This window comes from Podarcis filfolensis (assembly GCF_964270895.1).
Source record: "Podarcis filfolensis genome assembly, chromosome: 5".
Lineage (NCBI taxonomy): Eukaryota > Metazoa > Chordata > Lepidosauria > Squamata > Lacertidae > Podarcis > Podarcis filfolensis.
The window spans coordinates 45,144,878-45,166,024 of NC_139608.1; the positions used below are offsets into that span (position 1 = coordinate 45,144,878).

General features: G+C 38.5%; 2 protein-coding genes across 2 annotated transcripts in view; both read left to right on the forward strand.

The window, feature by feature from the left end:
• Nucleotides 1–12,522, forward strand: part of CFAP58 (cilia and flagella associated protein 58) — a 168,665-nt gene extending 156,143 nt beyond the window's left edge. The window contains exons 8-10 of the mRNA XM_083616650.1: nt 4,509–4,628; nt 7,601–7,734; nt 11,307–12,522. Of these exons, the coding sequence (XP_083472776.1) occupies nt 4,509–4,628; nt 7,601–7,734; nt 11,307–11,427 (375 nt within the window). The 3' untranslated portion in view covers nt 11,428–12,522. The remainder of the gene's footprint in view (nt 1–4,508; nt 4,629–7,600; nt 7,735–11,306) is intronic.
• A 4,687-nt stretch (nt 12,523–17,209) lies between these two features.
• On the forward strand, nt 17,210–20,824 carry LOC310763838 (V-type proton ATPase subunit e 1-like). Its single transcript, XM_083616669.1, has one exon. It carries the CDS (start codon nt 17,229–17,231, stop codon nt 17,448–17,450), a length of 222 nt encoding a protein of 73 aa, XP_083472795.1. The 5' UTR covers nt 17,210–17,228; the 3' UTR covers nt 17,451–20,824.
• Nucleotides 20,825–21,147: the final 323 nt, after the last annotated feature.

A 21,147-nucleotide genomic window follows, 5' to 3' on the forward strand; every position in this document is an offset into this window, starting at 1 on the left:
TTGATTTTATAGATTAGCATACACCAGCTCTTGCTAGTTGTGTCTGTTTGGCCCTCTACTGGCTTTCAAAGACATGTCAGAGCTTCATTTGAAAAATCTGTGCTTCTGTCCGAACTCAGAATTAGTTTTCTTCATAATAACCTTTTCAAGGACCAATAAACCCTTTCCACTAGGTTTTAGCTATATTCTTTAAATTGCAGAATCTTAGAATTGGAGGGGATCACATATGCCCTCTAGAGCAGGAATAGGCAAACTCGGCCCTCCAGATGTTTTGAGACTACAATTCCCATCATCCCTGACCACTGATCCTGTTAGCTAGGGATGATGGGAGTTGTAGTCCCAAAACATCTGGAGGGCCAAGTTTGCCTATACCTGCTCTAGAGAATAACATATGCCAAAATAATTCCTAATGGATGACTGCCCAATCTCTTAAAAATTACAGGAGAAGAAATTTTCACAGCTTCTCTAGACCGTTCCTAAGCTGCTATTGTCTTTGCCCATTCCAATGTTAACTGAAAGCTGTATTCTGGTAGTCCAAGTCCATTGCTTTATCCTTATAGAAAATGTTGAGCAACTGTTAATCTTCTTTAATAACATTTTAAATACCACAGAAGTCAACCCCCTTTCCCCGCTCCTTTCAAAGCACAACTTTCCTCATAATTCTATGGCTTGCGTTTTAGACTTTATAATCTTTGGTGTCTTTTGAATCTTTTCGAGTTTATCAACATCCTCCTTTAACTGTTATGCTGCAAATCCAACACAGTACTCCAAGTGAGGTCTGAGCAGAGCTATATTTACTCCTGATTTTTGCACATATCATCCAGAGATTTTTGCCTTCATCCAGAGATAACAGGGTGGTTAACAAGATACCATTTATTTCATTTATTAATCACCTCCTATGAAGCATCTAGCAGCAACTTCACAAAACCTATATAAAAATATATATTAAAACATATTTATATAAAAACAGCTGAAAGTTACATATATGAAAACTATTTTAAATCCAATGCAGATTTCAACTGGGATAAAGAAATGGTAAATTGCAACTTATTCCTAGAGTTTCTTTGTCTTTCTTTGGTTGGGGTTTGAAGTGCACCTCTCTGGAGCCCATGACAGTTAGTGATACAAAAATATGCATAGTTTTCTGAACAGCAATAAAATGTTTCTCATGTATACACAAACAAAAAGAAAAATTCAAAGCATTTTTAAAAAAGGCTTTAAGCATATTTGACATCATTCAGCAACTGTATTTTCTGCTCTGTCATGTTGCTTTTCAGTTTCCGATTAACTGGCCACAAAGCAAACCATGAAAGATGCAGCCACTTTGTTTGAACATTGTAAGGACATTGTCAAATATTGCAAAATGAGACTGGATTTAAAGCTTCAAAATATGAATGAAAAGATCAGTGACAAAGATGAAAGACTTTCTTCCAGCAAAGTGTTTAATTATGGCATCTATCATTTCAAGGAGAAACTAGAAGAACTGTGGTGTTTTTTTTAAAAAACAATATTTTTTATTGATTTTCCAATATCATTCCAATAACAGCCTCATTATAACAAAGCAAATTTTGTCCAATTAATACAATTATTAATGCCAAATATTCATATGTCAAATTATACAATTTAATTAAACTAGCCCCCTCGCATGCTAGAGTTGATGAGTTCATTCTTCTACATTTTTTCTGCATTCCAAAAATTTAATAATTTCCATTCCATTCCATCCAGATATAATAATCCCTTATATAACAGCTACAGTCTTGTGATTTCAGTTAGTGTTGGCATAATAGGTAATTTATAAAGTTTCAAGTGAGGAACTTTAGCTGTACTCCTTATTCTTTCCTGCATGTGACAATTTTTCCCATGATGTTTCCCCATCCATATATGGTGGTATATCCTGCAACTGTTGATGGTTCCCGTCATGTCTTGGGAGAAGCTGTTATCTCACAGTTTCCAAAAGTCACTGCATCACTTCATCCCGTGATTCGGCTTCCAGTAAACAAGCCGTCTTCACCATTTTTCCAGACAGTCAATCTAGAAACTTCTATTCTCGCAGTTGGTAGACTCATTTCCTCCCTGCCACTGATTTATGACCATTTAACCTTATCTCAAACACATTCCTTTGTGGATAATGGAGATTAGGGAGGATTTTGCTCTATATTTTCAAAGCATAGCGTTTCTCTCCGCCCCCCTTACCTCTCAGTTCCTTTCTCACATACCCATTTCCAATTTTGTTAAATTCCATATTCTATTCCAATTTATTGCATCCTCACTTGTGCTGATATTTTAAAATATCAGGGTGGGGGTTGCCATATCATAAATGTAGAGAAAAACCTTGAGTAAGTAAACCGTGGGCTCCTCTCCCCCCACCGTCTCTTTCACTGAATGAAATCTGCTCTCAATCCAAACCTTTGACATCCTTGTAGCTGGGTTGTTTTTGCAGCTTCTTATCTCATCGTCTCTGGCATGTGCCTGTAGTTTACTCCAATTAAAGTCCAATTAACAGGATAACCTGGGCTTCCAGGGACGGGATTGGGGGGGGGGTCGCAGCAGCCGGAGTGCTCCATGCACGCATTGCCTTTGCCTGCCCTCACATTCATGGGGAAGCGAGTGCCAGAGTGCCAGGCAAAGGGCAGATGAGAGCCTGGTTCCTCTTCCAACCGAAGAGGAATGCAGATAATGAAGTTCCTCCATCATTATCTGATTATCTCTGTCTGTCTGTCTCCCGCGGTGTTGAGAGAAACTCCATTCCTGGTGCACCAGAAACAGGAAGCCCGAAACTAAAAGAACTTTGTGTAGGATGAAAGGGAGACCAGCTTCAGTGACTTTTGGTGAAATAATTGCTGGCACTCTTTTTGATTGTTGTAAAAAAAAGTCTAAGTAAACTGGGATACAACAGTGGCCAAACTCAAAGGTTTTGCAGGTATATGGATTCCTAGCCATACAAGTATTCTCTACATTATTATTATTATTCTACCAGGCTTTCACTCTAAGATCTGAGGGTGGGTCACAACAATTTAAAATACAGCGCAAAGAGTTTAAAACAAATTGCAATCACAAAAATAGTGTGGGTCCCAAAAGCATAGTGTCAATGGCCAGGGTAAAGTGGTGTGTCTTCAGCATTTGTCAAAAACTGTATAGTGAGGGCATGTTTTACATCACTAACATAGTCACCTCTCTTTCAAACCTTGAAGAAAGGGAAGGATCAAGATCATGAAAATTAGGGAAGACTAAATCAGTTTTGTTAGTACATCATTGCATATTTCAAACATTATGTTGTTTCAACAGAATGTTAATTTTGAGCAGGTGATTGTAACTAAGTATAGAATACTGATACATTAGGAGTGGATTTGGTAATGCAAATCTTAAGCATGTTGCAAGATGAACTCTGCATGTAAAAAATGCCAGTGGCTAGGATTATTATTTATTTTATAGAATTTACACACAGCTTGATTGTTTAAAAAAACCTCAAAGATAATAAAATCAATTTAAAAATTACAATAAAGGATTGAATTTGAATTTATCTTCAGCAGTGTATGCTTCAATATGATATGTTAAACACTCTGGGGTTTTAAGCCCAATTATATAGCCTACGGAAAAGGATGAAAGTGCAACTGCAATCAGTGAACTCAAAACTTGAGTTCTGCACTAGCTACCTCAATAAACATGAATACCTGCAAAAGTAGAACCATATGGTTTGAGATGCATTTGCCATACTTTGTTAAAGAGACGCAAAACTATAGTGAAAAAGACACAAAATTCAGCTCAAATTAACAGTGAAAAGATGTAAAACTTTTCTATTTTGCTTGAATCAGCATTATAGGCCAGCATGTTTGTATTTTCGCATATGCTCTTGATAAAAGTTCTGTGTTGTGCCTATGAGTTATCCATATAATTATGTATTTGTATGGTGGTTGTTAAATCTGTGCTGCCCTGTTCTAATTATGTTGTTAGCTTTCTTTGGTTTTTGGAATATTAGTGCTTGGCTAATTGTTATATATGTTATATATGATTATTGTTGCAGGCTGGCTTAAAAGCACTATGATACTGAGTGGCAGAGCAAATGTTTTAGGATAAAAATATAAATAATATCTTAGAATGATCAGTTTTTAAACTGTAAAACCTTGTGAAAATTAGAAAGGATGACCTCATTACTGTCTTACAGTGTGATTTACAGTTTTCATTAATATACTGTGCAACATTTTCATATGCTTGCTGGTAGCCACTTGGTGTAGTACAGGTGCAAAATAGATTCATCGGTATAAGTGGACTCACTTGTTGGAGGAATTGATTCAGGATAAACTATATTTACTAAGATAGCAGATACGATTTTTTGTTTGAGAAGAAGTAAAGCTAAACAAAAACAGTTAGCTTATGAAAATCTTTATGGTCTGGATTGTTTTTATATTTCTGTTCTCATGTCTTTGCATTCCCTCTCCTTACATACATTCTAAGGTGGCAAGTGGACAAGTGTAACTTCCAAATTGGTTTCATCTCACCTTGTCTCCTAGGAGAAGGAGAAACTGTATGTAGAGCTGAAGCACCTCTTGGCCCGTCAGCCTGGACCAGAAGCAGCAGAACAGTTGCAGTTGTATCGGCACACTCTGCGGGAGAAGACCAAGCAACTTAAAGTAAGAGTCATTTCCAATAATTCATTATATAAATAGTGAGTGTAGAAATAGATAGATTGTACTCCGCAGCCCCAGGAAGTAGGAAATCATTATTGTCAGGGACATAAGGACTTGTGTTCTGAAAAATCTTTTGAAACTGGAGGTATACTTCTTAATTCATGGATAAGTACTTTAAGAATAGAACTACAAGTATGTTGTCACCCCAGAAAGGTAAATGGGACCTCCAAATTCAGAGGCAGAATTCTTCAGAGTAACATATCGAAGCAGAAGCAGCATGCTCTTGGTAAAGTCTTGTTCAGAGGCAGTTTGCCTCTGAATACCGGCTGTTGGGTAGAGAGAATGCAGCTGCACTGCTTGTGGGCTTTCCCTGGGCTCGTTGGCCACTCGGACTACAGAGTGCTGGACTATATGGGACTTTCACTTGATCCTGCAGTCTGTTCTTATGTTCTTGTACCCCTAACCTCCTAGAGTTCTTTGAGAGTGTAAGCAAACGTATTGGTAGAGGTGAACCTGTTGATATTGTATGCTTTTGAAACAATACCTCACCAAAGGCTCCTGAGTAAGCTTAGCAGTTATGGACTGACTAAAGGTTCTGTTATTAATCAGTAACTGGGTAAGAAACAGGAAGCAGAGTGTAGGAGTAAATGGACAGTTCTCCCAACAGAGGGATGTCAAAAGTGGAGCTCCCACAATGATAGGCTTTAGGACCTGTGTTTAGGAATGAGCAGTGAAGCAGCCCAATTTCCTGATTGCACCAAATTGTTCAAGGTGGTTAAAATGGAAATGCACTGTGAGGTGCTTCAAAAGGATCTCTCTAAACTGGTTGAATGGGCAATAAAAAGGGAATGCAGTTCAATGTAAGCAAGAGTAAAGTGATGCACAATAGGGGGAAAATGATTAATTTCACATATATGCTAATGGAATCTGAACTGATGGTGACTGTCTAGGAATGGGACTTAGGGTCATAGTGGATAACTTGATAAAGATGTGTGTGGCAGCTTTGAAAAAAGCAAATTCCATGTTGGGATCATTAGGAAATAGAACAGAAAAAAACCTGCCACTATCATAAAGTTTGGTGATCCATAATTTAGCATGACTATTCTTATGAATCACATGAACTGTGCTTTTTGGGAAATGCCCACGAGTTCTTTACACATACAGTTCTGAAGAAAGCTATTGTATGAATTTCCTAACATTGTTGTTTGCATTTTGTGGTATAATATTTGTTTATAAAATTAAGAAATTAAAATCTAATTAGAGCATAAATTTACAGCCTATTACTATAAATGTGCATCCCACTTGGGTCTTTGGAGATGCTGCCAGATTTTTATACGAGACTTAATTTCCTTTTTAAATGAGTTTTTTTTTTTAACTTCCCCGTCAAAACAGTTTTCCTTCTGTCCTTAACAAGCTAGCAGAAACAGATTGAGAAAACATTGCTAAATCCTTCATTTTTCTCTAACGGTGCATTGACTTATATTAGTCTTGCGTCTTATTAGAGGGCTGACAAGAGTAATCTTTCTTAACCCCTTGTCACTGTAAGACAGGATTTCTTGGGTGAGAAAAGCTTGTTTATGCCTCCTGGAACCGCTTGATGCACCATGTTAAGCAGCAACAGCTAATATGTAATGTAGTGCTCTTCCTTCATTTTCATTGCATGAAAATACAATAGAGTACATTCTTTCCCCTCCTCCCATCCCTGTTTACGCATTCTAAGGAAAGCAGCGTGAAAAGTAATACCCATTTGCCATAGGTGGTAATAACTAAGGCTGCAGCTTATACCTCGGATAGGAGATGACTATTAAGGTTTTTGTGCTGGCTTTTGCACTCAACATATTACGGAGACATTGGATAAAACACAGCAATTAGTTGTCTGGGTTGTTTTAAAGTTTGTGGGCTCATAGAGTAATGTTTGAAACTAAAATAGCAGTCTATGCTTATGGTCAAAGAGTTGTAGCCAACAAAGATAGAGCAGATCCATTGGAATTAATGGACCTAAGTTAGTCATAAAAAAAAAAAATGTCTAGTGGCACCTTAGAGACCAACTAAGTTTGTTCTGGATATAAGCTTTCGTGTGCATGCACACTTCTTCAGATACGATAAAACAATCATTTAGTTTCATTGATACCAATATTGATAGCAGTTATTACATACAGACTACTTCCATTTGCACAGCACATGAATAGATATACTATACTTACTTCGACATTCTGATAGTATGAAAAATCTTTTGAGATAGCCAAGAACAATATTCAATATTCAATATTCAATATTGGTATCTGAAGAAATGTACATTCACACGAAAGCTTATACCCAGAACAAACTTAGTTGGTCTCTAAGGTGCTAGTGGATTATTTTTTATTTATTTTTTATTTATTTCAACTGTGTCAGACCAACACAGCTACCCACTTGAATCTAAGTTAGTCATGTGCATTTATTTCAGGGGGTTTACTCTGTAACTTAGTCTGATTCAACTCAGAGAAACAAAAACACAAGTACAAAACATTAAATTTGTTCTTTTCTAAGCCTTATGATTTTTAAGCCACTTGAATATGGTTCTTGAATTTCTCAAAAGATCAGAATGTCACAGTAAGTATAGTATATCTATTCATGTACTGTGCAAATGGAAATAGTTTGTATATAATAACTGCTATCAATATTGGTATCAATGAAACTAAATGATTGTTTTATTGTGTATTTTAAGCTGTTCATTGTGTATTTTAATTATGGCATGCTTTTAATGATTCTGTATTTTAACCATGTTGTGAAACTGGTTTTTATGCTTTGTAAACTGCTTACAAACATCCAGACACTAAGCAGTATATAAATTAATGCATCATGATGATGCAGAATGAGAGAATTGTTACCCAGTACAGGGACAGATTTAAATAACAATTATTTATAAAAGCCATATAGGTACAAGAAGACAACAAATCACCGATGGCATTTGTTTGTTCTTGTTTTTTTTTAAGGTTTTGTCTTCTGAATTGAACATGTATGAATCACAGAGTCAAGAATACAAATATGAAATTGAAAGACTTGCCAATGAGCTTCTAAATGTAAAGAAGAAATACCTCACCCAAAAACGCAAGGAACATGAAAACAAGTAAGTGATAGTATCAGTGGTGGTAATAATTTTATTATTTAATAATAAATTACTGCCCAGCTGAGATCGGATTATGACAGCAATCTCATGTGTGTGGATACATGTTCCCCTGGTGAGATATGTGAAATTGCCAAATATTGAGTACTTCCTGTAAGTCACTTGTGTGAAAATTCCCTCAAGTGTAGTTTTATCTCTTTTCCCATGTCAGTGCCCAGCTTTCTTAATCCTTTAATTGCAACTCTTTTTTTCAGCCACATCCTGCCCTCCTCTCCCCTGCATTTAATTTCTGTTCTGGGCTTTTTATGTTGGTCCAGACTCAAGTAAACAGTTGCACTAGCCAGGAGACAGTGCAATGAGTCCTGCTAGTGCAACAGGGCTCCCCCCTTCTCCCCTGTGCATACCTCGTGCACCCACTTCCACCCCCAAATTGGCTGTAGGGGAAGGAGAGGGGAGATCATTTCATCTTCCAAGAAAAAATGCTTGCACTGACGTAATGATCATAATAGCTTGATGCTGAATTCCTCTCTGAGTTTGCTATTTCCAGACATATTTTAATTGCACCCCATCACTGCTTTGTTTGGTGTATGGGGTGTTAGCAGTTTGACTTCACCCCAGAAGGCGCACTCCATTGTCTCTCGAGACAGACGGATGCCAATAACTGCTTTGCTGTTTCTCATTGATGAGGGCTTTGTTCCTTCACATTGGAATCTGAACAGAGTATATAGTCAGTCTTCCAAAATCAGCTACATATTACAAAACCCTGGACCAGGGGTCAGCAAACTTTTTCAGCAGGTGGCCGGTCCACTGTCCCTCATACCTTGTGGGGGGCTGGACTATATTTTGAAAAAAAAATAATGAACGAATTCCTATGACCCACAAATAACCCAGAGATGCATTTTTATTATTATTATTATTATTATTATTATTATTATTATTATTATTATTATTTAAAATCACACATTCTACTCATGTAAAAACACCAGGCAGGCCCCACAAATAACCCAGAGATGCATTTTATTTTTATTATTATTATTATTATTATTATTATTATTATTATTATTATTTAAAATCACACATTCTACTCATGTAAAAACACCAGGCAGGCCCCACAAATAACCCAGAGATGCATTTTAAATAAAAGGACACATTCTACTCATGTAAAAACACCCTGATTCCCAGACCGTCTGCTGGCCGGATTTAGAAGGTGATTGGGCCAGATCCGGCCCCTGGGCCTTAGTTTGCCTACCCACGCCCTGGACCCTCCCTGCTTCTGGAAATTCTCAAGATCACACCTGTCAATTCAAAATCATTCAAACATCACAAATTTGCTTATGCAGAAACCACTTAACATGAGAGAAACCCCATGTTTAGAACTTCATCTGATTACACACATGCCTATTTAGCTGCACGTACACGTTATTTACCTGATCTAATAGTCTCTTGATTCTGTTCTCAGTCACCAGTCTTGATTTTTGCAATCATGCTTCTCCCCATCTATGAATTAAATGTACACTGGGCAGTTCAAATAATTTAATATATTCCTGTTTCGCTCCTTCCTGTGCTAGAACGTGATTTTTAGAACGTGCACTAGTACCCATTTAGAAATATGGAATTTGATTTCAAACTAGTTACTTCCTTTACCACACAAACTTCATGTTTTTAGATAGCAAACAGTTCTGATGACTGAATTAGCAAAACAGTCAGCAATCAAAGGCGACCTCTGCCCATCTGCAAATGGCATAATGTTGCCTTGATGTTTGGAATTAGCAACAATTGTTCGTGGCTAATGGCCTTCCTGGGGCTTTATGATCAATACACAAAGCTACCGTAATGTCTAGCGATCCATTTCCAACAGCTAAGTGTCCTTTTGAAAACAGCTATAATCTTTAGAATTTGAACCCTGGGCTTAGCTTTTCCATTTCAGCATTACAGGGGAAGAAATTCACTCTGCTGTATTTTATTTCTAGAATTTCATTTCCTGCTACTATTATATTTTTAAAGGGCAATGGACCATGTATAAGGAATAGAGTTACGCCTAGATATATATGAGTATTACATACAGTACTATGAGGTTTTCATTTTTTGTCAGTTTTATGCCACTTCCATAGTAAATTATGTTTATAAGTCCAGAAAGGAGAATTAAGCTCATTTCTTCTTTTTTATTTTTATTTTTTTCTTACTATTTCCTTCTCCTTCCTTCTGCCTCCAAAATAGTCATGTAGTCAAGGGGACATGCACATGTTTAGCTACTTCTTTCTAGTGTAGTATATAGTCCAGTGCCTATTACAGCTTGAATAAATTTGCAGTGTAGGGCATGATTGTGGGACTGCTACAGAAAATCGTCATAAGCTCTCTTTTGCTTCTTGCTCTCTGTTGCATGTTGAGATCACAGCACATTAGTCATTATTTAGGAGAGTTTGGTGCACAGTTGCATACATGCTTGCAACAATCTCACTCTTTCTCTTTTCCTCAGTGCCACAGTCCTTGAATTACTTTTTAAAAGAAAACATTTACTAGGAAGCAAATTTAAAATATTCTCCAGGAAACTATTTAGTTTTTTGAACCATAGGGTTGTATCCAACTAAGTTCTACTCAAAATATATGCAGTGGAAGTAATGGACTTTAGATGAGACATGCCCATTAATTTTAGTGGGTATGCTTTGGGGATAACTAGCACTGGATACATATAACCTATTGTTAGCTTCAGACATTTTTGAGGCTTTGATCTGTACCATTAAAAGTCCAAAGATTTTTAAAAAATTGTTAGAAAAAAATAAAATACAGCATTTTGTGCTTTAGTACCACCAGTTTACAGTGATCTGATAAATTTGTTTGAATATTTTGCTCCATTTATGTAGTTGTACATCTCAGTTCAGGAACATGTGTCTTTCACATTGCTCTCCTGGCTCCCCCCCCCCCTTTCCTCATTAAATATCTGAGTGGATAGTTAAACTATGCTGCTTTCTCTTAAGGCTGCTAAATTCAAGTTGTGATTGTTCTTCCTATGGCTTTAAGTCTAATGGTCACACCTATCAGTTCAAAGTTGTATAGGCAGTGTTGGCTTTGTGTAAAAAGAACTGGATAATTATCTCTATAAGTCTGTTAAATGGTGAAAATGGCTAACACAATTTCTTCATTAAAATTCAACAAAGAGGGGGGAAAAAATCCCTTTTTTGCCTTTGATGATTTCAGCTTTTTATTTGAAAAACAAATAATCATTTGGAGGAACAGTGCCAAGATTAGAAATTCCAAGTCTTACATTTATTATTCTTTTAATGAGAAACTGTGACCATTTTGAGGGGGTAACATTAGGAGAGCTCATTTAGTTCTAATTTTTAATAATTCTGCGTACCGTAAGCAGTCACCTAATTAGATCCAAACAGGCATCTAATTGTGGTTGTTTAGCTAAACAAGCTTTCATCAACTTATTTTTAATGATCTCCTGATAGAGCTATTGCTGCTATTAAAACTTTTGAAACTTTTCAAAATGAAAATGTAATAATATGCCCTCTTTCTTTCTTTCTTTCTTTCTTTCTTTCTTTCTTTCTTTCTTTCCTACTTCCATCCCTAAGGGAAAAGGAGAGAGCCTTGAGTAACATAGAGCATGACTACCAAGGAACGAGAGCCAGAGCTTCACGCTTCACCGGAGGTGGTTTCCCGCTTAGCAACCCACCTCCCAAAATTGTAGCCTAACACTATTGCATCATTAAACCTCATCCACTAGAATGGGAAAGAGACATTGGCATGTCCAGCTGAACTAAAATGTTTTTGAATACAGATTAGATAATATTATGGTTTATAAAATAATTTGTAGCAAAATATTTCTTCGAGTGTGTTCTTTTATTAAAGGTAGCATTCTGGCATAGGCAATGCTATTTTTTATGCCCATTTAGTTGAATGCTGCGCATAATGAAGTCACTTCCCATCCTATAGATATATTTGGAGCAGATATTTAGATTTTACAGTTTTTGTTGTACTTCAAAGTACTCAAGACTAGAAGTAAGTTCAGTTGAAATCAGTGATACATGCTTCCAAGTAAATATATTGCATATAAAATTGTAATCAACTGTAAAATATCCATATCTATATTGGCTTAAACTACCTCTTCTTCAGCATGAAAAAACATGAAAAATAACTAGAATGCTAATAATTTAGCTTAAGAAAATATAAAGCTTAGAATTCATCACTTTATTGGAACAACATTAATCTGTGAAAGTTTAAAGTCACAGTGTTAAACATTCTCAAAACTGATTAGGAACATTGGGAAGGTATGTGATAACATTAAGCCCATACTGGTGAATGTATTTCCTTTTTATGCTAGATTGCTAGTATGATGGCAACATCTTTGACTGTACATCTCAGTCTGTACATTTAGATTATGCCTATCTTTCATTAATTTGTTTGTCATGTATCAAAACTAGAGTCTAAATATAACCAACCTTACATTTTTGTACCTGTTAAAAGGAAGACACTGATTTAGTTCTGCAACATTTAAAGATTGTTTACATTTTACATCATATATACCACCCCACACCAAAACCTTTTCAACCAAAGAGATTTAATAAACATTCATTAGCAAGCCATTAAATAATGTCAATGTGTGAGGTGCTGAAGAATGGGGATAAGAGTTTAAAATAAAATGTCTTTGATGTATTCTTGCCTCAGGGATGAAAAACTCCCAGGAGAGATCCTGATAACTATTTCATTAAAAAAAAAACTTTTGCAAAGATATTGATCTTTTGTTTGGTAGAATTCAGAATTGTATATTAAAGCCCCTTTGGAAAACTATTAATGTTAAGTGTTTATTTCACAGAAATCAAGTAATCTGTGATTGGGAATCATTTTGCTTTCATATAAAGGACAAAGATTCTTAGTTATTGGAGGAATTGCCATTGCCTTTAATTTCTGAAGCAATTATTATTCTTGTTAGGGTCTCTGTCTTTCGTGTCTTTTTTCCTGAAGATACCAGTGAATACTTAAAATTATGTTTCTTAACATTTTTTTACCATCATAACAATCAACCCACTATAAACAAAATATGCAATGTACAACTCCTAGTATCTTAGCTGCATCAGCTGCATGGACCAGCAGAGACTGATTTAGGTTGGAGCATCCATCTTACCAATACTGCATTGGTGAATTAAATGCAATCAGAAAAAGAACATCTGAACCAGCTTTGTGGGTAAGCCCTTAGACATGTTGGTTTTTTATATTCTTTCCCAAAACATCTTCACAACTTTCTTAAAATGCTATTATATGCATATGTGTTTATTTTGTTTTCTTTATAATGAAATTTGTCTCCATTCAGTACAAATTGGAACAATACATAGTTGAAGGTGTAGCTGCTTTACCCTGGCACCATGCCACCAGAGTCAACAAAGCTAAGTTTATTAATACCAGCAGGTAATCTGGCATGTTTCTGTATAGACAGGTGGTTCCTCGTAGGATAAAAGGATGTATGCTGACTTTAGCAGAATCTTTGCTCTCATTTCCTCCTACACCTTGACCCTTTTGCTAATGAAAGCAGCAAAAGCATAACTGAAACGTCATCTGATGTTCCTAGTGAGCTCATATTTTCCAAGGATATTTGAGTCATTGTCCTGTATAATGTCAGCATGATCCAGCTAAAGAAAAGCACTTTTAACCTCTGTTGATTTCAACTGAGATAGGCAATCATGTGCTAAGTCAGTGGAAATTGTAAGGCTACAGTTCCTAATAAAACTTACCAGGAAGGAAATTCTTTTCAACTCAAGAGGATTAAACTTCAGAGGAAGCATATGTATGAGCAAGCTGAAAAGTGCTTTACTTCAGCTGGATCATTCCCAGCAGATTTTAAGGTTGGATGAATATGAATATTTTTTTTGTTACGGTCAAGCTGTGTTTGCTGATGTTCTGCAAAAAAGGAAAGGGGTTTGTGATGTGTGGCTGCAGCCCACTTAAATAAGTGCTCAATTAGAAAGACGGGGGTTCAGATTTCAATCATTCCACAGTAAGAATGGTTTGTCTTGGTCAAATTACTTTTTTTATTTGGCAGGTCATATCTACGAAATGCAAGCTGTCAAATTGCCTCCACACCAGCAATGAGCATGTGAGGCTGGTTTTGAGGTTAAAGGTCACAATTTAATTAAGGACCTGCAAGGGAAAAAACTAGAAAAAAGTGTGGGTCATCTACCTTAGTGAAGAGTAACATCTTTTTCCTTTACCATCCATGTTCAGCACCTCTAATCTGTCTGGTAACTGATCAGTGCCCTGATAGCCTGTTCACTTAAAACTGCAAGCTAAGGAGCAGAACCATCTCCCCCTGCTGTCTAACATTCAGAGGGATGGCCTCATCAGCACCATAGCCACTCTCCACAAGGTTGGTCAGCTTTAATGATGGGAGTGGGTAAACATCCCAACAATTTCGGGGTCTTCTTAAAAAGCTCAACAACTTTCCGTGTGTCCTGCCTTTAACTTTTTGAAATATGGTGTGAGACTTTCGCAGTGCCATTTCCAGAGGGTGTTAGGGGCAAAAGTGGGAGTAAAAAGTGCCTGGTATCTTTTTAAAAACAAACAAGACACATTTGTTGAGCTCATTTCTTGGAAAATTGCTATAAAGCAGTTTCTGCTCAGAAAAGTACCTCATTCATTAGACTATAATTAAAGGTCAAACGTTAGGGAATGGACATAAAGGTGAAGAGGGGGATGAAGCTGTCAGGTTTGGAGTCTGGTTTGGGGCCATGTGGACAGCAGGTAAGTGCCAGCATCTCAACACTGCTTGCTTTATAAAGGAACAGATGCACATTTCTAGGGCTGTCAACCCAGTGCCCTTTACAAAACTGAAAATTCAAATCAAGGAATATCAAGGGGAAATGCATGCCAGTGTTGTTTCTCTGATCAAGAGCTTCACCTCATGTCTTCTCAGGGGATCTCTCTCGTAATTTACTTCAGTGCTTCAGGGTAAGTGATTTTCCATCTGCCTTTATCATCTGCCAGCAAGCCAACCTTACTGCGAGCAGTGTGTGCTTTCGGCACCTTTCACCTTCTCTCATTGGTATCCCTTGAACTCAGCTCCAGGCCCAGAATGCAATTCTAATATTCTTTGTCTGTTTTATTTACCTCTGTGACATTTTCTCAGCATGTGGCAAAGTGTGGTTTGGATTAGATGAATATGCTGAGGTCTGTAGTAAATACCTTCAACTCTGTGATTAGATCCCCTTCAGAATACACTATTCCAAACTATCCAGTGAGCTCTTAATAGCTAACGAATTTATCTTGGCACGAGTTTTTGTAGACAAGATGAACACTTTTGCCACATTAAATGTGTTGATCCTTAAGGGGGCACCTGGGGCCAGTTGAGGGTATTTTTATTCAGGAGACAGAACAGCAAATTGTGCTGCTGCTTCCCAAAGTCAAGGTGCAGGTTGGCAAGTTATGGTGGCACCTGAGAGAGAAAACCCCACAAGCACCCCTCTCTGGAAAGAAAAATGCATCAGTAGTAAATTTTAAAGTTACAAATTGGTGCCGTTTCATGACACCCACATCAATTCTGTCTAATAATAGGGCCACCCTTAGAGGCACAGGACTATTTTAATGCTTTACTGCAACATGCTAGCACAACTTAGAAGCTCTCTCTCTCTCCCTTTCTTTCTGCCCAAAGTACATTGAACAATCAGTTTCATTGATAGCAAACCCAGTTGTCACCTGACCAGTTTTAAAACAGTTTTGGTTTTGCCCCTCCTTACTAGAAAGTTTGGAACGCGGTTGGCGCTGTGGGTTAAACCACAGAGCCTAGGGCTTGCTGATCAGAAGATCGGTGGTTTGAATCCCCGCGATGGGGTGAGCTCTCGTTGCTTGATCCCTGCTCCTCCCAACCTAGCAGTTCAAAAGCATGAAATGCAAATAGATAAATAGGTACTGCTCCGGCGTGAAGGTAAACGGCGTTTCCGTGCGCTGCTCTGGTTCGTCAGAAGCGGCTTAGTTATGCTGGCCACATGGCCCGGAAGCTGTACGCCGGCTCCCTCAGCCAATAAAGCGAGATGAGCGCCGCAACCCCAGAGTCATCCGCAACTGGACCTAATGGTCAGGGGTCCCTTTACCTTTACTTGAAAGTTTATTTCACTAGTAAGTGGTGATTCAGAATGTGCATGCATTTAAATGAACAGTATTATGCCAATCAAGAACCACTGTCCTTGCAGGAAATAGTTTCCAAAGCAGTTCAGGAGATACCCACCAAAGATGCAACACATGCAGGGTAACCTGAGTACCAAATTGGAATTCCAGGCTAACCACACAACATTTTGTCACTACCATGTCTGCTTTCAGGTGAGTTTGTGTACTGTTTCAGTGAGGTGATTGTCAAGGTAGTTGTGCACGCGTCCACTGTTTATAGCCTGAAGAATGTACTCTGATGGTTTGTTTTTCCTATGGCAGTTGATGAGGTCGGATTTGTAGGTCACCACCTGGAACCTGATTAACATACCTGTAAAATGGAATGCTAGACCTGACTACTAGCCAACTAACAGGAACAAAAAGATAATTGACCTCAGGAAACTGCCTTTGGCAGTCTCTTTATTATTTTTATTGGGGTGTCCCACAAACCAATTACTTTTCACAATGGGCCTTTTATGAAGCTATTTAGTTTAAAATGGATTTTAGAAAGACTAGTTGTAAGGGAGACAGGAATCCCAAAACAAGCTCAGTAGAGTGGTTTATTATTATTATTATTATTATTATTATTATTATTATTATTAATTATTATTATTATTATTAATTTGGTTGGAATAACCAGGACAGGAACAATCTTGAACAATAATACCGCTAGATTATATTGGAGTCTAAGTCTATGGCAATTGATTAAAAGAAAAATTCTGCATGTAGTGCAGATGTATATGCAGTATTGAATCCACTAAGATGACCTGAGAGAAAACATGGGATGCCAAGTTTTGTTCTTCTTCCAAACAAGTTAAGTGGAAGGATTCTCACTCTTTTTTAGTTAGTTATTTTTAAAAAATATATTCTAAACTATCCTTCATTCAACAGCTTCCAGGGTAATGCACAATCATAAAAATACAATATAATAACGTCCTTTAAACAACAATAAAACTGAGAGGCAACATAAATGCAAAACTACTAAGCAGAACAGACACCATAAAAACAATTTAAAATGTCTGGGCAAATAAAAATGTCTTAATCTGGCACCTAGGCCTGAGGGTGCTTGCAAAACAAATAGCTCTATGATTCAAGCTGAGCCACCTACTGCAAGGGGATTTGTTTTCAAGGAGTTCAAGACAATGCATATTATTTATTTATTAGATGTATACCCTGCACGTTCTTCCAAAGGAGCCCAGGGCAGCAAACATATCAATACTAATACAATTAAAACTTCTAAAAAAACAGTTTAAGGCTCCTAAAAGTAATCACCTCCGAAATTATTAATTTCAGGGTTGCCAGGTACATAACTTTCAGCAATCAAATGCCTGGGTAAATGGGAGGGAGGGAGCAAGAGCCCGGCTATGGCGTATGGCAGCCTCACGGTGTCCATCACCATCATGAGCATGTTCTGGGCAGTGGTTGGCGGTGTCCTGCCATGGTTTGTGCCTAAGGGGCCTAACTGGAGTGTTATCAACACAATGTTGGTGACATGTGCTGTCTACTGCTACCTCTTCCGGCTGATTGCAATCCTGGCTCAACTGAACCCTCTCTTCGGACCACAGTTAAAAAGTGAAGTAATTTGATATCTAAAGTACCATTGGCCCTTAACTGATGTGCTCTTCTACTGCAGTTTGTGAACTGGGATATGAAGATATTTTCTCTATGTAAAGCCCCATCGATCCAAAGATGCCTTCTAATGTACTTTGAATCTGACCATGTCTGCTCAGTGCCTTACTGTTTGTTCTATTACAAGAAATGTTTGCCTAATCTTGTTGCTTTTTCACCTTTGAAAGTGCCTAATAGATATCTGTATCTCTACTGAGTACAACATTGTGCTTGAATTTCAAGTATTATAAATAATATTCCACCCCTCTTCTTTGCACTGACAGTGGCTAGATGGAATTGAGAATTGCCTCTGAGCATTTATGTGCTCTTTCAGTTACTTGGGTGCAAGGCATTTAGGGCCTTGAATTACTAATACCTTGAATTGGTCCCAGTAGCTCACTGGCAGCCTGTGTAGCCCTCTAAGGACCAGTGACACATGGTCCTATTTGGCTGCCCCACTTACTCACCTAGCAGTTGCATTCTGCACTAGTTGCAGCCCCCACATAGAGCGCATCACAGTAGTCAAGGCAGATGGTCACAAAAGCATGGGCAACTGAGGCCTGGCTATCCTGATCCAGAAACAGATATACATAGCTGATGAACCAGCCTAAGCTGGGCATAAGCACTTCTGGTCACAGAAGCCATCTGATACTCCAATGACAAGTCTAAATCCAGGAGAACTCCCAGACAACAGATCTGTTCCTTCAGTGGAATTACAGCCTCTCCATCCATATGATGTTTATGGATTATGTTTTATCCAAGCCCCACCTATTTATTTAAACTATTTGTAACCTGCTTTTTAAACTAAATGTTTTCAAGGCAGCTAAAAAGAATACAGAGTCCAAATGTTGTGAAAGCATACCTAAATTACCAAGTGCTAATTAACAGAGACTTTAAGCATTGCAGCAGAAACAAGAGGAAGCTAATCACGGCAAGCCAAAAGCCAACCAGAAGCAAATTGGGCCAATCCTCCTCAGTTTCAAAGATAGAACTCAATGTTGACCATTATAAACCAGGTAAAGTGGGAAACAAACTTATGTAGCATGGATAATGTCCAGGGGATCCCGCTGAGTTGTTTCCCGGTGTGATCTAAAGTTAGTCACAGAGGAGCTATCAATGTTTGGAGCTTCCCTGCCTCACTCTGAGAAACATGAAGATGACCTCCACTTTTCTGTTGAATATCCACTGATAAAAGAGCATTATGTTGCATAACCTGTTTACCATCACAATTTCATGGAACTTCATGAGCTCAGAAGCCAGAACCAAATAAATGAGCCTGAAGACCAAAAAAAAAAAAAAAAACCACCAAGAAGCCACAAACAAAGAAACAAGTGCAGACTCAGAAGGTGAGAGAAAGATGAGGAAAAGTCAGCAAAGAGAAGTAGCTTAACATTGCTGCAGCATTTTCTGTGTCCTACTTGGCTTTTGTAGCACTGAATGATCATTGGACTGTCAGTGAGAAACAGCAGCATGTAGCACACTCTAAAATAGTGCAACTATCTTAGAGTGAGTTCACTTTCTAAGACAAAGATGAGCAATTGTCTAGCTGACCTAGCAAGGTTTCCTCAAAAGCAAACCAAGAAATGAGTTCCATGTTACACTGCAATATAGTCACCTTAAAATCTTACGGCTATAGTATTTTCTTGTACTGCTTAGGATGTTCATATTGAGATGCCTCATCCAGTGGATTCCAGATGGTCGGGGCTTGAGGGATCTAAATACATTTAACAAGTTCCTTAAATTCACACATTGCAGCTCCTCCTTTCATCGAGGCAGATTGAGATAAAATAGTAGAGGTGGGAATGGAGTGTCACGGGCAAATTATACAAACAGAGAGACTATTTCCAGAGACAGATGGACCGTAACTCCCCTGTAATTTCATCGTATCGTCTTGAAAGTGGTGTGGTATGAAAGCCAATTCAGAATGTGAACAGTGCTGGAGAAAATAATGTGCTGGATGCTTAAAAAAAGAGAACAATTTGCACTTTGGGAACTTTTCAGAGTTTAAGAAAGAGAGAGGAAAAAATTGCACAATATCTGGTACACAAACATCCCAAAAGGACAGTTTAAGGTGAAGAATATCAAGTTTGTGATATTCTTTAAAAGAGGATCAGATAAATTCATGGAGAACGAGGCTATCAATGGCTGCTAGCCATGATGATTAAGAATTGCCTCCACTGTTGGTGGTGGTCTGCCTCTGAACACCAGTTGCTGGGAAACTATGGGTCCACCAATGGAAGTAGTGCCCAACCCACTTTTTGCCAACTTGTAAAATGTTGGGGTGGTATCCAGCAAAGTACTAGCTCAACTAGTATAGAAGGGGTTTTTTTTGCCTACACAACAGAATGTTCCCTCCCTCTCCTCTTTCTACGTGTCACCATAAATATGTTCTGGGGCTTCCTTCCAACCCTCAAGAGCAAATCTGTCGAGGGCTCAGAGGGTTTGTGGGGAGAGAAGGGCAGGAAGTTCTATTGTGCAAGCAGAAATCCTTGTGGTAGTGGAAGTACTTCATTGGACACTGCCCTTGGTAAAAAAATTTCACCCTCCTTTGTGGACCCCACTCTATGCACACTTCCATCTGACAAGAGAAAAGACCCACAGAAGGAACTGGAGTGGTGGTGATGCAGAAAGAGTTATGTAGAGGAAAAGAAAGCAAAATATGGATGGCGGTAAAGGGAACCCTGACCGTTAGGTCCAGTCGCGGATGACTCTAGGGTTGCGGCGCTCATCTCGCTTTACTGGCCGAGGGAGCTGGCGTACAGCTTCCAGGTCATGTGACTAAGCTGCTTCTGGCGAACCAGAGCAGTGCACGGAAACGCCGTTTACCTTCCCGCCAGAGCAGTACCTATTTATCTACTTGCACTTTGACGTGCTTTCGAACTGCTGGGTTAGCAGGAGCAGGGACCGAGCAACGGGACCTCACCCCGTTGTGGGGATTCAATCTGCCAACATTTTGATCCGCAAGTCCTAGGCTCTGTGGTTTAACCCACAGCGCCACCCACATCCCATGGCATAAGTGTTGCTAATTACAGTTGATATGTATTGATGAAACTGGCAAACAATCTGTAAACCTTTCCAGACTGTAGACCAGGCATAGGCAAACACGGCCCTCCAGATGTTTTGGGACTACAACTTCCATCATCCCTGACCACTGGTCCTGTTAGCTAGGGTTACGATATGAATGCAACGCAGCTGCAAACCAGCTCGGTGAAAACATCACATGATGGGGCTGACTGTGGGAAACAATGTTACAGTCAGTTCACAGGGCAATTCACCGGAATTTGCTCAGTGTGTAATATGAGACCTTCCTGTTGTGTTTGTAGAGGAAGTCTTTGTCACTTGCTTGCTGAAGTCTGAACTGATCAGACATATTATATGTAGTGCTGCAAAGTCAGAAATAAAGAGATGTAAATAGACTTTCCTGACTATCTCCTTTCCCTGCTGGGAAGCAAGGAGGGAGGGGGTGTGCATTTTCCCATGCTGGGAGATGTCGCCTATTGAGACCTATCCTGGACTTGCGGGGATTGCAGCCAGGGAGGTCACCGGTAAACAAGCCGGGAGTCTGGGAGAGTTGCCAGTCTCTCCCGAGAAGGCTTGTTTTCCAACAGTTAGGAGTTGTAGCCCCAAAATATCTGGAGGGCTGAGTTTGCCTATGCCTGCTGTAGACGTTGGCAA

Coding starts and splice junctions, on each gene's coding strand:
- LOC310763838 (XM_083616669.1), top strand. CDS start 17,229: ATGGCGTATGGCAGCCTCACGGTGTCCATCACCATCATGAGCATGTTC.